The sequence below is a fragment of the Thunnus albacares genome, chromosome 10, assembly GCF_914725855.1.
Source record: "Thunnus albacares chromosome 10, fThuAlb1.1, whole genome shotgun sequence".
Classification (NCBI taxonomy): domain Eukaryota; kingdom Metazoa; phylum Chordata; class Actinopteri; order Scombriformes; family Scombridae; genus Thunnus; species Thunnus albacares.
The window spans coordinates 27,048,364-27,065,783 of NC_058115.1; the positions used below are offsets into that span (position 1 = coordinate 27,048,364).

At 41.3% G+C, this 17,420-nt stretch overlaps 1 protein-coding gene across 6 annotated transcripts in view; it reads left to right on the plus strand.

Moving 5' to 3' along the window:
* Positions 1-17,420, plus strand: part of rapgef2b (Rap guanine nucleotide exchange factor 2b) — a 111,903-nt gene that overhangs the window by 13,985 nt on the left and 80,498 nt on the right. For all 6 annotated transcript variants that reach the window (XM_044363153.1, XM_044363149.1, XM_044363152.1 and 3 more), the window contains exons 2-3: positions 13,769-13,839; positions 17,139-17,195. In XM_044363153.1, coding sequence (XP_044219088.1) covers positions 13,769-13,839; positions 17,139-17,195 — 128 coding nt within the window. The remainder of the gene's footprint in view (positions 1-13,768; positions 13,840-17,138; positions 17,196-17,420) is intronic.

The window sequence follows — 17,420 nt, forward strand, 5'->3', positions numbered from 1 at the left end:
CTCAGCCATACAACCTGTATGCTTAAGTAGCTCTCACAGCACCGCTATCTATTTGTAGCTGTTGTTACCTTAACTGGCTCACCACACCAGATACGTCATCATCTCACATTAACCAGTGATAATGTGAGTGGTTTTTTTTTTTCTGGCTTCTGGAAACAACAGCAGCATTGTCTGCTTTTGTATGGAAGGTTTTACAGTGTGACAATCACACCCTTTGAGATAAAAAAAAAAAAGGTGAGGAGTCACACCTAACACTGACAGGCGTGAGACCTCGCTCCATTGTGATGGCAAAGCATGAAAGAGCATAGATGACAATGTTGTCTAGTTACTAACAAAGGCAATGCTGCTGGCTTGCTCCCAGCTCAGAGGGAACATGCTGTTCATGTGCTGATAGTCCTGCATCCCCGAGACCCTCTGGAAACACTCCAAACATGAGACCACTCTCGGTGCCAAGGTTGCATTAAAATTAATTTAGGAATTTTAGTGCGCCAAATTGCCAGATTAAAATCTGTAAGTCATATTTATTAAAGTAATATTTCAGCTGCAGTCTCTTCTGTTTTTTAAACTGGTAGTATTTCTTTTTTTTGTGCCATTTGACACTTCCTGTAAATGTTAATTGCAGGTATTGGATCCGTAATGAAATATGATTGAGCTTTCATATTTGGTGAGGTTAGGTAATTCCTTTTTTGTAATTTGAGGTAATTCGCTTAAAGATATCTGTGGCTTTTTTTTCTTGTATCTCATGTTTGGGTTCAAAAACTCTGAATGAAAACAGAGCAACCAATTCAAAAAAATATTACACGAATAGTCACCATCAGCAGTTCTGTTAACATGCACCAACAACACCCAACAAGACTCATGCTCTTTAGACATCAGAGCATGAGATTTTTTACATGAGATTTCTTAACCAACAAACAACACCGTCCCTCTGGTGAGCGAGGGAGTGTTTGTGGCCTTGGGGCCCAAAAAGAGAAAATCTGGCTTGTGTGAAAGCAGTAGTGAAAGAGTTTCTCTGGTTGTTCCCTAGCAACCAGCAGCCAGAGTAGCATTGTAATGCTGGAATTACTTTATGCGGACGGCCATAGGAGACGCAGCAGAGATTTAAAAGATTGATTATTGAATTCCATAAATATTTCAAATACACCAGGGGGGACGTTTGGGATTAATGGCTCTTCAGTTTAGGAAACGGACCAAATGGATGCAGTCACAGCAAAGTATTGAACCCAGGCGGAGCTGGGAATCAGTGTTATTTTTCTCCCATTGTGGAACTCTGGGGTTTTCATTAGTAACTCCCCTCCAGTCTTTGGCTTCTATCTGTGTCAAGTTAATTGGACAGAAGAAAGGGGAGGGAGGGGGCGAAAGCTGGAACCAAACATTTTTGGATCATTTAGGCCACCAGGAAAGCCATTCGCCCCAGGAAGATTAAAGCACATCCCCGGTTCCATTTTATCCACCCCTACCCTTTTCCTCCTTGTTTTCGCTTTGAGCTCATGAATTGATCTTTATATGATGTTGCGTAACTTTGTGATGATTGCGCTGCACCTCTTTGAGGTCTTTGTTTGAGCGAGATGGAGCGAGTTTCATTTGGCCGGACAGTTGGCTTTGTTCCCGGGTACGGACCTGCTACGATGAGGTTCAATGACAGAGCTGAGAGATCCCTTTGTGTCCAGTATTGGTCAGAGTCCACCGGTGAATCCACATTGAGCCATTGTTGTGGTTCGCTCCACATGTTTATGACTAAATAAGTCTAGTTTTCATCCAAGATATCATGATTATTAGTATTCAGTAGAAATAAACATCTTCTGTTTCTTATCTAACTGAAAGGGACGACTATTCCGATGCTGTTACGCCACAATTCAACGATTTGAAAATTGAAATTGATTATGCAAAACATGACTTACATAATAGTAGAGCTGCAGCTAACAATTATGTTTCATTACCATCTAATCTGCAGATTATTATCTTGATTAATCAGTTAATTGCTTTATAATGTCAGAAAATAATGAAACATCATATTTTTAGTATTGCTATTTCTAAAGCCCAAACTTTAAGTCACAGTCGAAAACCCAAAGATATTTTTAGATGTATATTTTTTTTGATTGATCGACTAATTGTTTCAGTTCTACAGAACACAGGAAAGCACATACGCAGCTGTTATGTGTGGTCCTTCAACATGATGAAAAAAAACTCTGCATCAAGTTATTGTTTCACTTTTTTAAACTCGGACTCCAACACACAATTACACGTTATTAATTGTGCAGACCTACAGCAGATGCAGCAGTGTGTGTGCGCTGAGGCTGTTTTTTATAGGATACAGCGGTTGACTCTGAACGAGTCTGTGGTCAGAGCGGTGGTTATTATGGTGCAACACTTTGGTCACAAATTGTACGAAGAGGCTGCAGACTGAAGGTTGTTTGCTTTTACAAAGAGTCTGCATCAGTGATAAAGACGGTCCCCGGTATTAAAATCTCTCACTCAGCTCAGAAGGATTAAATATATCATTTTCATCAAGTCTGAGAAGAGGCCGTGTGAAAGCAGAGAGAGAGAGAGAGAGAGAGAGAGAGAGAGGAAATCTTGACAACACATTAGTTACCTTAAAAGCAGCTGGAGAAAACGGTTGAACATGATGTCTTTCTGTTTAGGGATATGAAAACGGATATGTCGAGAGAGGAAACGTAATAGCAGAACTTTTTTAATCTTTTCATTTCCTCAAGGTGGATCTCAGGATTCTGTGTGTGTGCGGTGTTGATTTTTAATACGGACCGTTGTTCTCAAAAAAAAAGTGTCTCAAATCTGCATAGTTTTTGGAAGAATATTTAGCATTACTGCTAATATTTGACCAGCTGAAAACACTTCAAGCTGCAAGTCTGTGCAGTTCAAGACCGTTTGTAACCGAGCAGATGTTTGACTCGGCTTTCCTCGTTATACACTTTTATTTGTATAGTCCCAGATCTTTATTTTAACTTGCGATGTTACTGATAACTTTGACATATGCGTGACGATATTCTGGTATGAAGGGGTGTGACTGAGTCAGCAGATAACATTCAGCACTAATTAGATATCTGTATGAGTGTCTGTATGAGTGTGGCCTGACTAATGCTGTATGGATAAAACTGAAAGAGCACTAGATTGATACAGGAAAGATAATATTTACTTATCATAGACAACGTGGCTTGTTTTTATGCCCTAAGGCGCAACAGTATCCTTGACGCTACTCACTGCAGGATCTGTAATTCTCCTTTCTCATCTTAACTCAGTTTCTTTTTGCACAAATGAAACCTGTGCTGATATTTCTCCATGTGTACGGTGAACTATGCAGTTATTCCCCAAATGCTGACCACAAGCTCCTTCCTCATTTTGCTCATAAATTATTTCCTTTCTTACCTTGTAACTTGGAGCAGTTCTTCACTCTCCAAGGTTTCAGCCTGGCTGAAAAAAAATGAAGAGTGAAGAGTGTTTTTCTGTCTAAGTATAGATCCTTTCCATGAATTTTGCAGGTTTCTTCACATTATCATTTATAGAAAATAACGTGGAAGTCGTGGTTGTTGTCTGTGGTTTCTGAACAGTCACATCAGTGGAATGAATCCCCACGGACGGTTGATATTTGTTGTGAAACTAAATATTAGAATGAAGAATATTTCAGCCTTTTTTTTCATTTGGTTTTGCTGAAAGCAATTAAAGAAAAAAAGATAATGCATCACATCATTTTTCACCTGAAAAAGTTGTTTTTTTTTTTTTACTATCTTGTGCCGGTTTGCTATCATGCTGCTATCAGAGGAAGATAGTAAGCTGCAGCAATAAGGGGAGATATATTTTGACATACCGCAATGACACCCAAGCTGACTCTTTTTTATCTTTAGAAGAGGTTGCTGGAGGTTTGGCTGCACAATATCTATTTTTGGAAGTGCTCGGCTGAAGACACACATACGCGCGTACACTTCCAAACCAACATCTGTGTTAGCTGGCTGCAGCACTGATCAAAGCAGATGAGTTGGAGAGGTCAGTTAGCCATTAGCCTTTATTTTTCTTACTGCTGTGACATTATTGTTTGGAACATCTTCTTGCATTATTGCATAATAATAATAATAATAAAAAACATGTAACAACTGCTACTTTTGCAGGTCAGCGTGCATCCAATTTGCATGCCTCAAGAGACTTGAGTGCATTTTAGTTCTTGAGGGTTTTATACTGGCAGCTCAAGTAGGTGCTGTTAAGCTCATTCACATGCCTCCCTGATTCCTGTTCCAGCCAGTCACCATGTCCACCAGCTGCCTGACCATGGTGGGAAATAAACAGCAGCTCCCCAAGTGCTTTTTAAACTGCGTCCGTGACTGCTTACTTGTTCCGCTCCACCAGCCACTCCAGCAACCCAACTATCACTCCCAGGTTTCATTTCTATTCAATAAACGCCAGCGAGCCGGCGTAAAAGCGAAAGCGGCTGATGACTGGACGTATTAGACGCCTTCTCGTAGACAAAAGAAGAGGCCCGTCTTCTTCTTCTTAAGCTTCACTGAACAGGTGGAAGGTGTAATTGTTTGTCCAGCGCTTAAATCAGCATCAGAAGCGAAGGAGGAGGAAGAAGAGAGAGAGAGGGCCATGTGCTCTGCTAGCTTAACCTGTTGAGTTAACACCAAGTGCTTAATGTTAATAAGACCGCTAATTAGCTTTGTGTAGTATGTGCCAACTTCATTCAGGGGGCACATGGTTTTAATGTAGTCTAGGTGGCAGAACATGAAGGATATTTGAAGAGTTTTCTTTTGATCCACACTTTGTGTTTATTGATGCCCTCCTTCAATATAAAATTGCAGTGAGCAACTTAATTCTAGGTTTATTTACACTTATACTTTGCCAGGATGAACTTCAGCATACATTTTTTTTCCCCCAAGGAATGAATGTCCTGTTTAAAAACAACAAAAACCTCCTACGTTCTCCCTGTGACGCCCGTCGCAATCATCGTACGCCGCGTCTTTGTAAAACAGCCACTCAGACCTCGAAGTTCGGCCAGAAAAGCCACAGATAGCGACGTAACGCCGCTTGTCACCGTGTGACCTTGTTGTAGCCCACAAAGCCTCCACCTGCTCTCTCACACGGGCTAATGGATAAAAATACCCAGCAGATCCCACACTCTCTGTCAATAGAGATTCAAGGACAGCTGCCGGCCACCCTGTTAACACAGGGAATGTACAAACAAAGGCAAGGGGAATGCACACACGCACATATTAACACAAACAGAGACAGACATACACACAGTGGCACCCACTGGAGCATCATACCGCTGCCCCCCGAGGTGTATGATGAACGTTGTGCACATTTTGGAATAAACTGCCGTCGCTGCTGTTTTGTCTGCTGCTTCGGGGGGGTGTGGGGGGGTGGTGGTGGTCCTCCTCAGTCCCACTTGGCACACTGACACAGACATGCTGTGGCGTATGTGCTGAGCAGACAATATAGTGCAATATATTGCCATTAGCAGATACTGCACCGTAGGCAACATGACCTTCCAACCTTCAACACTGGCTGTCTGACTCCCGGCGGTCTGTTTACCTCGTTACACAGCTACAGGCTGTTATTTCCTCGTACGGCCGCTCCGTCCACCTCATTATGCTCCAACACTCACTTGAAATCGTTATTCAAGTCTCTGATGCGGCCTCAGGCTGCAACTAACAATTATTATCATAGTCTTTTAATCTTCTGATTAACTGTTTGGTCTATAAGATGTCACAAAATACTGAAACATGCATATTATAATTTGCGACTAATCGTTTGAGCTCTCACGTGAACTGTAATAGTGATGACTGCAAATACCGGATGACAATTAATACCCATCTGTAGTTCTACATGATGGAGGACACTACTCAACTGCTGAAAAAATCAGTGTCTATAAAGAAATATTAAGCAAAAGGGAGTCAGTTTAAATGCCCCAGATGCAAGGTCCTAACAGTCGACCCAGATGGCTCCTCTCGGTATGCCATACAGCACCTTCCATAGGTCAGCGAGCAGTAGGGGGTGGTGGGTTAGAGGCACGGCTGAGGTGACCTCTTTAGTCTTCATGTGTGTGTCCGTGTGTGTGTGTGTCTGTTAGCGGTTGTGGACACCGAGACATTATCTAGCCAGTGTCATCTGAGGAATGCAAGCCTCACCCACACAAGATGACACACAAGACGGCCCCTTCTCTGTCACGGTAACAAGATCCAGGAATACCGACTCATCACTAAACGAGGGTCGGTTGGCATAGAAAGGCAAATCTGGAAAAGGTCAAAACTTCAAAGGAATTCTCTGGATACTGACGTGGTGTGGAGCTGCACGAAAATGAATGAATAAATAAATACATTTGATGTATTTTTTTGGTGCTGCAGTTCTTAAAATGAAAAATTCAGCTGCATTAGTGTCTCATTTTTGCTAATCATTGAAAAAGAAAATAATATAGAAAATGCAAATTTTGCTCTTATAACATGAATATATTTTGTCATGCCTCTGTAGCTCTAATGAGATGTGGTTTTTTTTTTTGCATACCACGTCCTCGTCACTTGATTCCAGCCTTTAAACGGCCTGAAAGTAAAGTTCAGAGGGTGAAGGTACGGAGTGAAAGGCTCAACCCGCTGTGACAAGTGAGCAATTGTTATAAAACTAGGTCGTCCTCGCTCCCAAGTTGCGGGGGATTAATTTGTGCTTTTCGCAGCTATTTTCCGAAACAGAACAACAACAAATCCTCCCCCTGCACAAAGCGCCGCGATTAGAACGGCGATTCCTTCTTTGACTGCCGGGGATCAAGGTCGTAAGCATCTTAGACGGGGGGACGGTGTCACAAGAGCAGACGGGTAGAAAGACGCAGCCTCCTGCGAGCTGGATGCTGCAGCAGTGGATGCTGCGGTCTGAATGTCATATTTAATTTCATTATTACACACTCATGCAGTTACACAATCAGGAAAGCTTTTTTTTTTTTTTTTGTAGCTGATGAGGAAGAGTGTGCAGAGCTTTTATAGTTTGTCAGATTTTAAATCAACAACCCCCAGAAGGCCGATTCATGCTTTCCGTGTTCTGCGGACATCTGTGGTCTTGTGGACGCAGCACGTAGTTCCATTCATACTTCAGTGTTCCACATGTGCCCGCTAGTAAACAGGGCTGCAGCGTGATAACTTTCCACAGAGTTGGTAAATCCAAGTCTGTGAGGATTACAAACCGTTTTTTCCCCGATCAGCCTTTAAATGCAATAATCTGTCACTCTGGGTGGGATTTCATCGTCTCACCGGCGCTTTAAACAACACTCCCACACCAACGCAGCCCCCGTGTATTGTTTCACACAGGGCTGTTTTCACTCTGAACGCAGCCGAGGACTTCCTGTATGTTGCTGAACAATAAGAAAAAGTTTGAAAAAAAAAAAGAAAAGCTTAACGAGGAATACAGTACATACAGTAGAGGAGACCGACATTCCTGTTTGCTTCTGCTGCACATGTGCAGTCGACGTGTTCGCTCCGTGTGCACAGTCTGCACGGTCACAAGATTTTCGGGGCTGCACGCCGACGCAGAACCGCTCCTCCGACTGCCACCGTGGACAGAAGGAGCCATCTCCAGTGTGCCAAGTTCCACGATTCGCCCGTGAGATGTTACTCAGTGTGAAAACTCATTCAGACAAGTTCTTTACAAGTCGCCTGGCAGTGCTATCAGAAGTACATATGCCTCACAGCAGGTGGCCACCCTGGTTTCTCTCTCTCTCTCTCTCTCTCTCTCTCTCTCTCTCTCTCTCATTCTGCCTTCCTCTGTTCTACTCCCTTTTCTGTGAGCTCATTAAGAATAGCTGTTTGTTCATTTAGAGCCGGCAGACAAAGAAAAATGTATCAGAGAGGGGCGTTTTTTTGAAAACGTCAAAGTAAAAAGAAGATTAAAAGCAGATTAATTGTATTAAAACCAGGATTTCAAACACCGTCGCGAACGCAGCGATTCAGCCGTCTTTACGTTAGCAGGGACTTCTGTATCATCAAGCCATGTGCTCCTAATTTCTCCCTAAGTTGCATCTACAAACAACAAGACTGCGTTACATCATCTGACAAATGGCACACAGGCAGACTGGGCCAAAACAGCAGCAAGTGTAATGTATGAGAGAGATGGAGGAGTAACATAATACAGTGAAAAGTTTTGGACGGACGACAAAAACACGAACAAAAGTCTAAAGTTCAAATCAAGGAACCGTTGATGTTGATGGCGAGGAAGGATAAATATATTCTTCTATTAAAATGTGTTGTTGTTGTTGTTGTTGCAAAATAAAGATCATATCCTGTGTCACTTTTTTTGGATTCAATGATGAGCGATGTTTCCTTCCACCGGGTGACACCGTAAACACTATAACACCTGAAACATCATCACAACATGCAATATAATCAAGCTATCAAAGCCACAAAATGTACCAGAACATTCTTGCACCTTAACCACAAAAACATCACTAAATGCAAAAAGCATAAAATCCCCTTTTGAACCATTACAACGCTCACTTCCGCTCCGGAAGAAAAGAAACACCTCCATCCATGTTAAATACCTCAGGTGAAAGTCACAACGTGTGTCGCGGCTCGGCCAGAGAAGTAACAAACCTGTAATGGAGATTACTTGATAGGAGGATTTCCTCGACAGCGGTTAGATAAGAGCGGACGGTTTGTTGTCAACAAAGGAGACAAGATCATTGATTTACTCTGCGGGGTGACTCGGTGAGGGCAGTGTATCACCGGAGCAGCCGTCATGTGTCGGGTTTTATGAGTCATCCCTACACCGTATAAAACATATAAACATCACCGCCTTCGGTTCGCTACTCTGTGTAACATTTTAAATCATTCATGTGTGATTTTTAGTTGAAACTAGAATCATGCTTTCATGGAAAAATAAGCATCTGAATATGAATCAGATGCAGGGTCTGCTTAGGTCATCAGAGATGTCCTTCACCTACCTACCTGAGACTCTTTGTTTACCTCTCCCACACTGCCCCATTGTGTTTTTTTTGAAAAGGTTAGAGCCCTTTTCTTTGATGTTTGTCTACAGTGTGTGATAGATGCATGCAGAGCTCGGCTATCTGTACTCAGCCAGAGCCAGATGAATAAATGGATTGACCATTTGTGCCACAGTGAAAGGGCCCCGACCAGAGGAAAGCTTTTCCCTATCTGGCAAACAGACACTGTGGTGTTAAGGAGATAAGAAAAGCAGGGTCATTCTCTGAGCCACAGTTTAGGATTACTCTGAAACAAATACTGAAAATACAGTATTGACTGCAGCAGTGTTGCGGTTCAGCATTTGCATCTTTTTTTTTTTTTTTTGGTCTTGTAGGAGTGGTTGGTTTAGGCAACAACCAAAACCGGGTGTTCTGGTGTTTGAATCCCTTGATTTATAATCATGTTACATGTCAGACAAGGTTTATTCAGTCAGTGTTTGTTTTATTTACATTCAAGCCAAGCTAATCCCAAGCATTAGCATCTCTGCTCCAATGCGCAGTTTGGATTTTTCAACCCCAAAAGAATCTCTGTCCGCTTGTGTTACTGTGTTACTTTTCATGCGAAACTGTATTTGTTTTCATTGCAGCCATTGCTTCTTTTATATTCTCCTAAGTCTCAATGAACACAATGAAGGACAAGAAAAAAAAGAATCTAAACTTCCTTGACCTCCCTTTGCCCACTGAATGCTTTGCCACTCAACAGGCTGGCACCGGGCCCGACACTGCACCCTTTCCCTCTGGGTCCTTACATAATGGGTGGGAAATGGAGGACGCCTTGGTCTCTGTGTGTGTATATATGTGTGTGTGTGTGTGTGTGTGTGTTGTTGTTGGGCCCCAAAGAGGGAAGACAAGGCCTGCTATTGTTTAATATGTATCCTCAAGAGGAAATGCCTTCACTCGTTTGGCTGCATTGCTCTGCTACCATCTGTCTTACAAATGAAGGTGTAAAGCAATGACACATTGTGTTGCATCAAGGAAACGACCGAGGGAAGTTTACAAAGAGGTGAGATCGACAGTATGTAACCGGTATGTGAAGAATGCCACGGGTAGTTTTTTTTGCGCAAACAACTTTGAAGTATCCCCTATGTGTTTTATCAAGAACAGCATCTCGGTATGTTTTTCCTCCGGTGGGGACCACCTGTATTCCTGGAAGGATTAGTGTGGAATAGGAAGGGGGAGGGATTAGATGGTGTGGGAGTTTGAGCTACCCCAAAACCCACAAAAGCCAGTCGTTTATAAAAAAAAAAAGAACAAGCTTTGTCTTTATGCAGCGCAGACAATGAGCAGAATTTTGGCTGGATGCAGCCTTCATCAGCATGTCCTAGTTTCAGCTACCCACTACCGCTGATCTGATCTCCTTCCTTCCTATGTCTTCTCTGTGAGCTCGAGCTCTTAGAAGAGAGACTGTTGGTGCTGCTTTAAAGATGTGAATGAACACAAAGCAGGCCAAGTGATGTTAAAAGCATAGATCAAACACTGTCTTCTTTTGATCTCCGTACTGGGGAAGCTAAAGCATAAAAAAAATCAGCTGTTAGAATAATTAAGGTCCATGCAAGGTCTTTTGTTTGTTTGCACATGGGAAATGCGCCACAGCCCTCTTTTTGAAACCGTAAAGCTCGCTTCGGGTTCGATGCTCACGTCTGTATCCCTAAAACATTCATGTATCCTTACAAGACAAAACTTAGCAAATCTTCTGTCTGTGCACTTTGTGGTGATTGTGTTTGGCTCGGTCTAAAAGGAGACCAGAAAGAGAAAAAGAAAGAAAATCAGACCGGAAAATGTAGGGCCTAGGGAGTGGAAAAGATGGTGTCCTTTACATTCTTTCCATACAGTCAATCTGAAATATTTGAGACTGAAGCCACAATTGATGGTTTTGCATATTTCTCCCTGTGAGGCTGCGTTTGAGTGGCGCTGTTTTATTCACTGTGATGTCACTGTGGAATGGGAGAAAAAAAAAAAAAAGAAACCTGCAAGACTGCCACCTAGTGGTGCCTTGTTTGTCTGGATTCATTGGATACTAGATGTTACAGAAGTTCATTTCTTTCCACAGTCAACAAAATCTCAAGTGATCTGTGTGTTGTAGGTCAGTGAACGCTGCTTTTAATGACACTCTTCCTACTCCGGCCCTTTGTTTTTATTCTCTGCACAAATCCCAAATCAAATCTATGATTTATGAGATTTTAGATGAAAACTTGAGGTTCTTTTAAAAATGTGTTTTTTTTTTTTTTTCCTGTATTGCAGAGCACAGAAGTGGATGATAGGAAACATGTGAAGAAAGACAGGGATAACATGCAACAAAGGACCAACCACCTACATGGTCATTAGTTAACATAGATCTTTTCTCATAAATGTAAACATATAATATCTCCTACTCACAAGAATCACATTACAGTTAAAAATGCAGCAATAGAATTGAAGTCTTTCACTGAGATTAATGAAAGCCATCAGTGGGTTTGAAAGCATTTAGTGTAGCACTGAGAATTGTATTAATTAAAATACTAAAATGGGAAGAACTGATGTCACTGTTATGCAAAAGTTGGCACCCAGAAAGACTTGTAAATGAAGTGGACCTCTAAACTACATGAAAACACTTCTGCTGTAAGTTTTGTATGCTGCACTTACACTATTCATACCATACTATCTTTAAATCTGAATTCCCACCTTTATATTCAAATAATTATGCACTGACCACACATTTGAATTTTCTATCCTGCATAAAATGAAGAGTACATTCTTCATTTTTCATTTGCAGTTGAGCAAAAAACACATCTGTTGTCATTGTGCATTTGTACAAAAAAAGTCAATGCAGGCTGTAGTTCCTCAGTCTGGCCTGTAGGTGTCAGGAGACGTCTGAACATCGCCTCTGCTCCCCATCACAGCGTTTCACTGACCTCAGACACTTTGAACATAAGGATCTGGTTAGTGAGGATATCATTGTGTGATGTAACAGGGCCTGGCAACCCTCAGGACAATACGAGTCTCCTTTCTGTGTCCACTTCATCAAGGCCAAACGGCCGAACGGAGGAAGAAAAAAAAAAAGCTTTAAGAGTTTTAAGAGACCAACACCCAGTCGTCTAGTTTTATAAGACAATTTTGATATAAAATCATAGTCTGTAGTAATATCTGTGTATATATATCTATGTATTACATGTTTATTTATTCATATATGTAAAGAGTACAGACTTTACTACACGGTCGCTAAATATTCAGTATGCTACTTTTTTCACTTTTGTTGATTGTATTAGGAACATCCGAGTTGAACCTTAGGCTGGGCATGTTTTCATTGTGGTTCTCTAATTTTCTGGCTGGTTGTTAGAATGTTCTTTTATTTTGTTAATCTCGGGCCCATGTGCAGCTGTGTTTCATCCTTTTTGTAAGGTTTGATTTGCATAAAAAAAAAACACTACTAATAATAATCACTTCTGTCAGACTTGGACTCTGACTGGCCTCCGGCTTTAGGTCTTTTATTGGAAACATGCATACATTTGAAATCACATCAGAAATAAGTTGTGTTTGTTTTTGCACAACATTAAAAAAAAAAAAAAAATCAATTTTCTCGTGATATACTTGTGTTATTTTTTATGGATGATTTCTCAAATCAGCTTGAACTAATCATAGACAGGCTTTCAACACCGGAGAGATTCTGGCTCTCTCTCTCTCTCCTCTTCTTCTTCTGAGACAGACTTTCAGAAGGATGCCAAATCAGCACAAAGTGTTATTTAGCTTTTGCGGTCAAAATTTCATAAAAATTTTCAATAAGCTTATGATTACTGCAAGTCAGAAACATAACCCGAGAACAGGGTGGCCATTCTGTGCGGTTTCACGTCCGCGTTCGTGTGTCTGGTGGGGGTCCGAACACAGAGTCTCTGTTGTCCGTCCGCTACGCTGTCGCCACATCTACCTCCAGTCGCCGCCGACAAAGACATCCCAGTAGCTGCGACCGGCACTGCACCCCACACACACACACACACAAACACACATTCAGTGCCCCAGTGTGTACCGATAGACAGTGGAGTAGCTGTGTCGGCTGCCAGTGCTCAGAGAGGGCCACTTTGTTTCACCTCTGACTTGGATTCACGCCAAACAATCCGAGAGTCGCTCACTGGGTCACTTGATGAAGTAATTGAATGGGGAGTTTATAGTTGTGCAGTGTAGTTGCTTTATTTTATTTTTTTTTTCTCCGCGAGGTGCTTTATTGCTTTCTATTCCAATGCTCAGTCGCACAAATCAGTGTCACTGTCCTTGTAAAATGTTTTTTTTTTTTTGTTATATGAGTAGCCGGTTTGTCCGCTGCAGTATGAAAGATCAGTATTGCGAGCGTCGGTGCGAATACATAATGATTGAATGTGCTTTTGTTGATGCTTTTCGCGGACACAGTCGGCTGTTGAAGTGATAAATTGATTGACTGAAAGCTATTCAACGACTCTGATGATCATTTATTAAGGAAAAACACCAAATGTTCACAGGTTTCAGCTGTTCAAGTGAGAGCATTTGCTGCTTTTGTCATTTCAAATTGAATATTTTTGGTTTTTGGACTGGTGGTCAGACCAAATAAATTCTCTAAAGACATCAGCTTGAGCTCTGGGAACATTTTTTAACTATTATCAGATATTATAGAGATGAAATAATAAAAAAAAAATCCAAGGGAATGATAGAAAATGAGTTCATTCTTATTTGTAGCCCTGTTGAGGATTGATAACAGTTTTCTACCATTACATCATAATGACATACATTCATTTCAATGTTACTTTGAAACAAAAAGGTCCCGTGTCTGACAACAGCTTTCCTCTTCTTCCTCAGGACCTGGAGATCGTCTACTCTTACCTCCACGGCATGGAGGCCTTGTCCAACCTACGAGAGCACCAGCTGAGGTGAGTGTCTCTCCTCACATTCCTGCTACTTAATTAACATAACTTAGAGCTTGATATTCCAATCACATGAATTTCAAATGCAAATTTAAACACTGTGACAACTCCTCAGCGTCTGCTCCATAACAGTTTTAGTCAGGGGTGGAAAATTAACACCGAGCCGCCAGCCAGATGCTGGTGAACGTCGTCTGGCTTTCTAATCATGCAGTCGCTCTGCCCTCCAACTACTCGTTGGCTGGAATTATTTTACTCTCTAAAAAGCAAATCTGGCTGCTGAGAGTGACAGAAATCCATCTCTGAATGTGACTGACACTTAAAAAAGTACATTTTCTTGATTGGGTTGTTATGTAGACACAACACACAGCAGAATAAATATTAAAGTTATAGATTAGTGTAAAACTTATCACTGTTCTAGATAAGAAAGTGATACGATCTGTTGGTTCTTGTTGGTGTGTACACATTAACCTGATATTAGATGTCAACAACTTTAAACCTCTGAAACAAGATTTTGGCTTTAAGTGTTTAACTATATCTGATATCTCAGTCACAATCTGAACTCACATTTTTTTGACTGCTGAAAGCAGGTTTCAGTTGTATTTGATGGATTAACTTTGACAAAGTAGTTTTAATTTTTGTAAAGAGTTTTCAGAGAGCTCTACTGTTCAGGGAACTACATGTAGCCTATAAGCTACTCTCAGACCAAGAGCCTCAGTAAAGAAGATGTCAGATTGATCTGAAACCATCTTTCAGATAGCTGCAACTTTCCCAAACTGACAATCTGATAATGAATATTTTGAGACACGTATAGTGATCTCTTTGCAAAATGGACAAAAAAGACAAAGACTCGACTATATTGAGTCTAAGTTTTCTCAGAATTAGCACTGAAACGATTTGCTGATCGAAAAAATGAATCAACAGCAATTTTGATACTGGATTGATCATTCGAGTAATGTTTTTTTAAGCAAAAATTTCCCAAAAGCTCCTCAAATGTGATTATTTGCTGGATTCTTAGTTTTCTATGATTTTACAATGATTGTACAATTAATATTTAGCTGGTACTGCAAAACAAGAAGTTTGAAGATGCCACTTTGGGCTTCTGGAGATTGTGATTGCTAGTTTTTTTTTATTATCAGACATTTTATAGACTTAACCAACTGATAATGACAATAATCATTACCGGTATAATTTCCGCTCTTGCATTTTGTCTCTTTCTGTTGGAATCAGAGTCCATATCTAATTACAGACAATAAAAAGAGACATTTCTCCCCGTCGAAGCAAACTTTCATGATTCAGGCAGAAAAGGCAAGTGCATTATTACATAACAATCTTCAAACTCGACCTAATGTCCTAACCTAAACTGATGCGAACACTTAGTTCATCCCATAACTTTGCCTTTTGCACTTCCTGTCACCGCATTAGCCCCTGCCCATCCTTCTGTCTGCCATAGACTCTCCAAACAGTGCATGTCAGAAGTCCGTTCCCAGCATGCCTTGTGTGCATACATGTGGATTATACTGGCGAGGGAACAATGTAGCAGTACATGACCCGCGAGCTGGAACATTCCACTGTGTGACCCCTCGGAGGCCTCCCACCCCACAGTAACCTCTCTCTCTCTCTCTCTCTCTCCCTCCCCTCTGTTTGGATGCTGAGGAATGTCCCCATGGTCCCAGAGTCCAACCTACCACCATCCAGCCAAGTTTGGTTTCCCTAACTTTAAAAAAAAAAAAAAAAAGCCAGCCAGACATCCCACTAACTATGGGATTATGTTATAGTTCTTTTTTTTTTTTTTCATCTGGGAGGAATGTGTTGTTTTTCTTCTGCGGTTCATTTTCACAGCGACTTGTTTTTTAGAGCCGGGATTGTTTTTCAGTGCTTGTGTAACGGGGGGGGGGGGGGGGTAGGGGTAGGGTAGGGGGGCTACAACACGACAGCCGCCCCCAGCTATTTTTGAAGCCTTTTGTGTTTTGATTAGCTACTGTTTACTATAGTTGCCTGTCTGTATGGTGAAGCGCACTTGTCTTCTCTAGAGGCGTCATGGGAAAGCCTGATGTACATGAGTGTTTTTTTTTTTTTACACATATATGAGGGGGAAAAGGGCCTTTGATTGGAAACACATGACCCTTATGAAACGACTGAATACAAAACAATCTAAGAAATTATGTTATGCCAAATGTTGTGTTAAATTGGTTGAATAATGGCAGCAGTTTGGAATTAATCACATGAAAACAAATCAAGTTGAAGTTCACTCTGGCTCCTTCATGGACGCAACGGGAGTATAACACCAATCTATGCCTAATATAGGAAGAGAGGGAATAATTAATACCTAATTTACTTGACACTTGTTTTTTGGGGCAGAGGCACATGTTTTACTGCCTTTAAACGAGGCTTTAAACCATCGTTGACCACATATACAAGACTTGGATTGTGCTCAGTAGCTATGAGAGTGTTGCACTAGGTTTAATGTAGCTATATTACACTAATAAGCTGAATACTGCCCTCTCTGGTTGAAAAGCCTTTGTGATTGGATGTGGTCTGAAGTATGATCTGTTGCGCCTGTAACCACACCCGATAGTGATGTCACGGTGTCCTAGTGTACACCTGCACCTGTAGATTAGCCTACTGCATTAATGTAAGAAGTTAAACCACTGGAGGTCAGCAAAAACAAGATTTTCAGAGCTTTTCAATCACATCAGATCATTCAACTGTAAGGTTTTTATTTGTAGAAGATGCATTTCGTGTTTTCATGACCTTAGAATGAGCCCTTCATATCTACATAGGGAGCGGGTCCTGTTTCGAGGAGCCCGCCATGTTTCACCACCATGTTTCTACAGTCTAGGGCCAAACACCAGCTCTAGAGAGGGCCTTTCCTGTTTTTCTTGAGTTTCGTGGCCACCGTAGGTTCTCCTACACGCCTGGAAGGGGAGGCGAGGGGTATTCAGTTGGTTGTAATCTGCCACTAAATCCTAAATCATATAAATTATCAGCTACAAGTATCTGTCGCTGATAGCAGCTGAAGGTAATTCTGAGCAATGCAGGAACCAACAGAGTAAATGACAATATGTTTCATCTGAAAATAAAGTCCTGGGATCAAAGATTGATGGTATCTAACTGTGCCAGATAATAAAATACGGCATTTACTGGATTCTGCATTTTAAGTAATGCCCCTATAAAAGCTCAGTCCATTAATTTTTGTCTGTTTTGTAATATTATTTACAAGTCTTCTATTGAAATAAATCTATTATTTCATCCTTTTTATTGTCTGACTGGCTCTTTTCCCTTCCCTCTCCTCTCTGTCCCTGCAGGATAATGTGTGAGACGGTGCGTTATGAGAGACACGAGGCCAACGAAGTGCTATACTAGTAAGTACCACTCTGTCTGGAACTCTTTTTAGGTGGATGCCAGCGTGTTGTGAATAGATATTGATGGTATTTGGACAAATACACGCATCTCTACTAGTATATAAGCACATAAAAAACAAAAAAAAACGGCAGCCAATGTAACAATATTTCATTTCTAAGTGCTCAGAAACACATTTCGGGCCCGGCTGTAACTCAGAGTTATCGATGAGCCGGAGCGTACCGGGT